The sequence below is a fragment of the Hypomesus nipponensis genome, chromosome 23, assembly GCF_054491055.1.
Source record: "Hypomesus nipponensis isolate SF chromosome 23, ASM5449105v1, whole genome shotgun sequence".
In the NCBI taxonomy this organism is placed as follows: domain Eukaryota; kingdom Metazoa; phylum Chordata; class Actinopteri; order Osmeriformes; family Osmeridae; genus Hypomesus; species Hypomesus nipponensis.
In genome coordinates, this window is record NC_140383.1 from 21919462 (window position 1) to 21920880 (window position 1419).

The 1419-nt window shown below is 37.6% G+C and overlaps 1 protein-coding gene across 1 annotated transcript; it reads right to left on the reverse strand.

Moving 5' to 3' along the window:
• On the reverse strand, positions 1-918 carry LOC146234890 (olfactory receptor 1D2-like). The gene has a single exon (XM_084688593.1). The coding sequence runs from the start codon at positions 916-918 to the stop codon at positions 1-3; it is 918 nt and encodes a 305-aa protein (XP_084544719.1).
• Positions 919-1419: the final 501 nt, after the last annotated feature.

A 1419-nucleotide genomic window follows, 5' to 3' on the forward strand; every position in this document is an offset into this window, starting at 1 on the left:
TTAGAATTTCTCACAATAACTCAGTATTCTCTTTCTCACTTTACTCAGTTTAAGGCCATAAATGAGGGGGTTAATAATCTGAGGAACTATTAGAAACTGTAAGGCCAAAAAGTTCTGAAGACTTTGTGGTAAATCTTTTGAGCCATATCGCGTGTACAATACATCAAAAAACAAAGCAACTGTTACATTTAGTAATGACAGTAAATGTGGCATGCATGTCTGCATGAACCTACCCCTGCTCTCTATGGACTTCAAACATGACCTGATCAAATATACATATGAACACACAATAAAAATGACATGCCCAAAAAAGAAAAATATGACAATATATCCAACAATGTTGTTTGTAATTGTGGAAGAGCAAGCGAGTTTAACTACAGACCAGTTGTCACAGTAGAGTTTCTGTATCTGAGAACCACATAGTTGAAGTCTGGATGTTAATCCCACTAAAACACATATGCAGGTATAAGGGCTCAGCCATGACAAAACAATTAAAAGGCAGACCCTCCGCCTGGTCATAACAGAGTGATACTCCAGTGGTCTACAGATTGCCACATACCTGTCATAAGCCATCACTGCAAGAATGGAAAAGTCACAGCATACTGAAGAGTATATTACAAAAGCCTGAAACAGACATCCTGCATAAGAGATGACATGAGCATCAGACAGTAGATCTATTAGGAACTTGGGGTAGAATCCCGTAGCACCATAAAGTCCACTGATGCATATATTACACAAAAAAATGTACATGGGTTCATGGAGATTCTCATCCAAGATGATTGTTAAAATGAGACCAACATTTAACAGAACAATCACAAAGTAACACAATAAAGTGAAAGAGAAGAGTATGCCTCTGTAGTGCATTGTCTGATTCAACCCAGAAAGAGTAAACACTGTAATAATGGATGCGTTTTCCATTGTATACAACCTACAATAATATTGTCTATATATTAATAAATCTCATTTCAATAATGTGTGTCCTTCAATTTACACTATCCATGAGATCCCAAACCATATTTACCTGTACCTTACATTTAAAATCAGGAAATTCAAACGAGGTCTGACATCAATATGACCATATAGGAAAACACACATGTCTGATGTTTTCTCAGGAGTGGGCATCTCCGGCCTTACACCATCACATCTCACCTGTTAACCATATTTATAGTCTCTACAGTTGTGTTATGGCAGCATCTTACTGCTCTGGGACTTCAGAGGGATCCGTTGCCTGAACTGAGCTCTGCTCCAATCAGTGACTCCATGTGTGGTCTGTCATCAGTTGTTCATGAGAGACAATTATCAGTGAATTACAGAATACAAACCTACTGATGTGACAATGAAAGAAAACGAATAAGTAACATGCTGGTATATTCTCGATGAGCATGTATGAAAACTGTTGTGCGCAATTCATATTTTGTG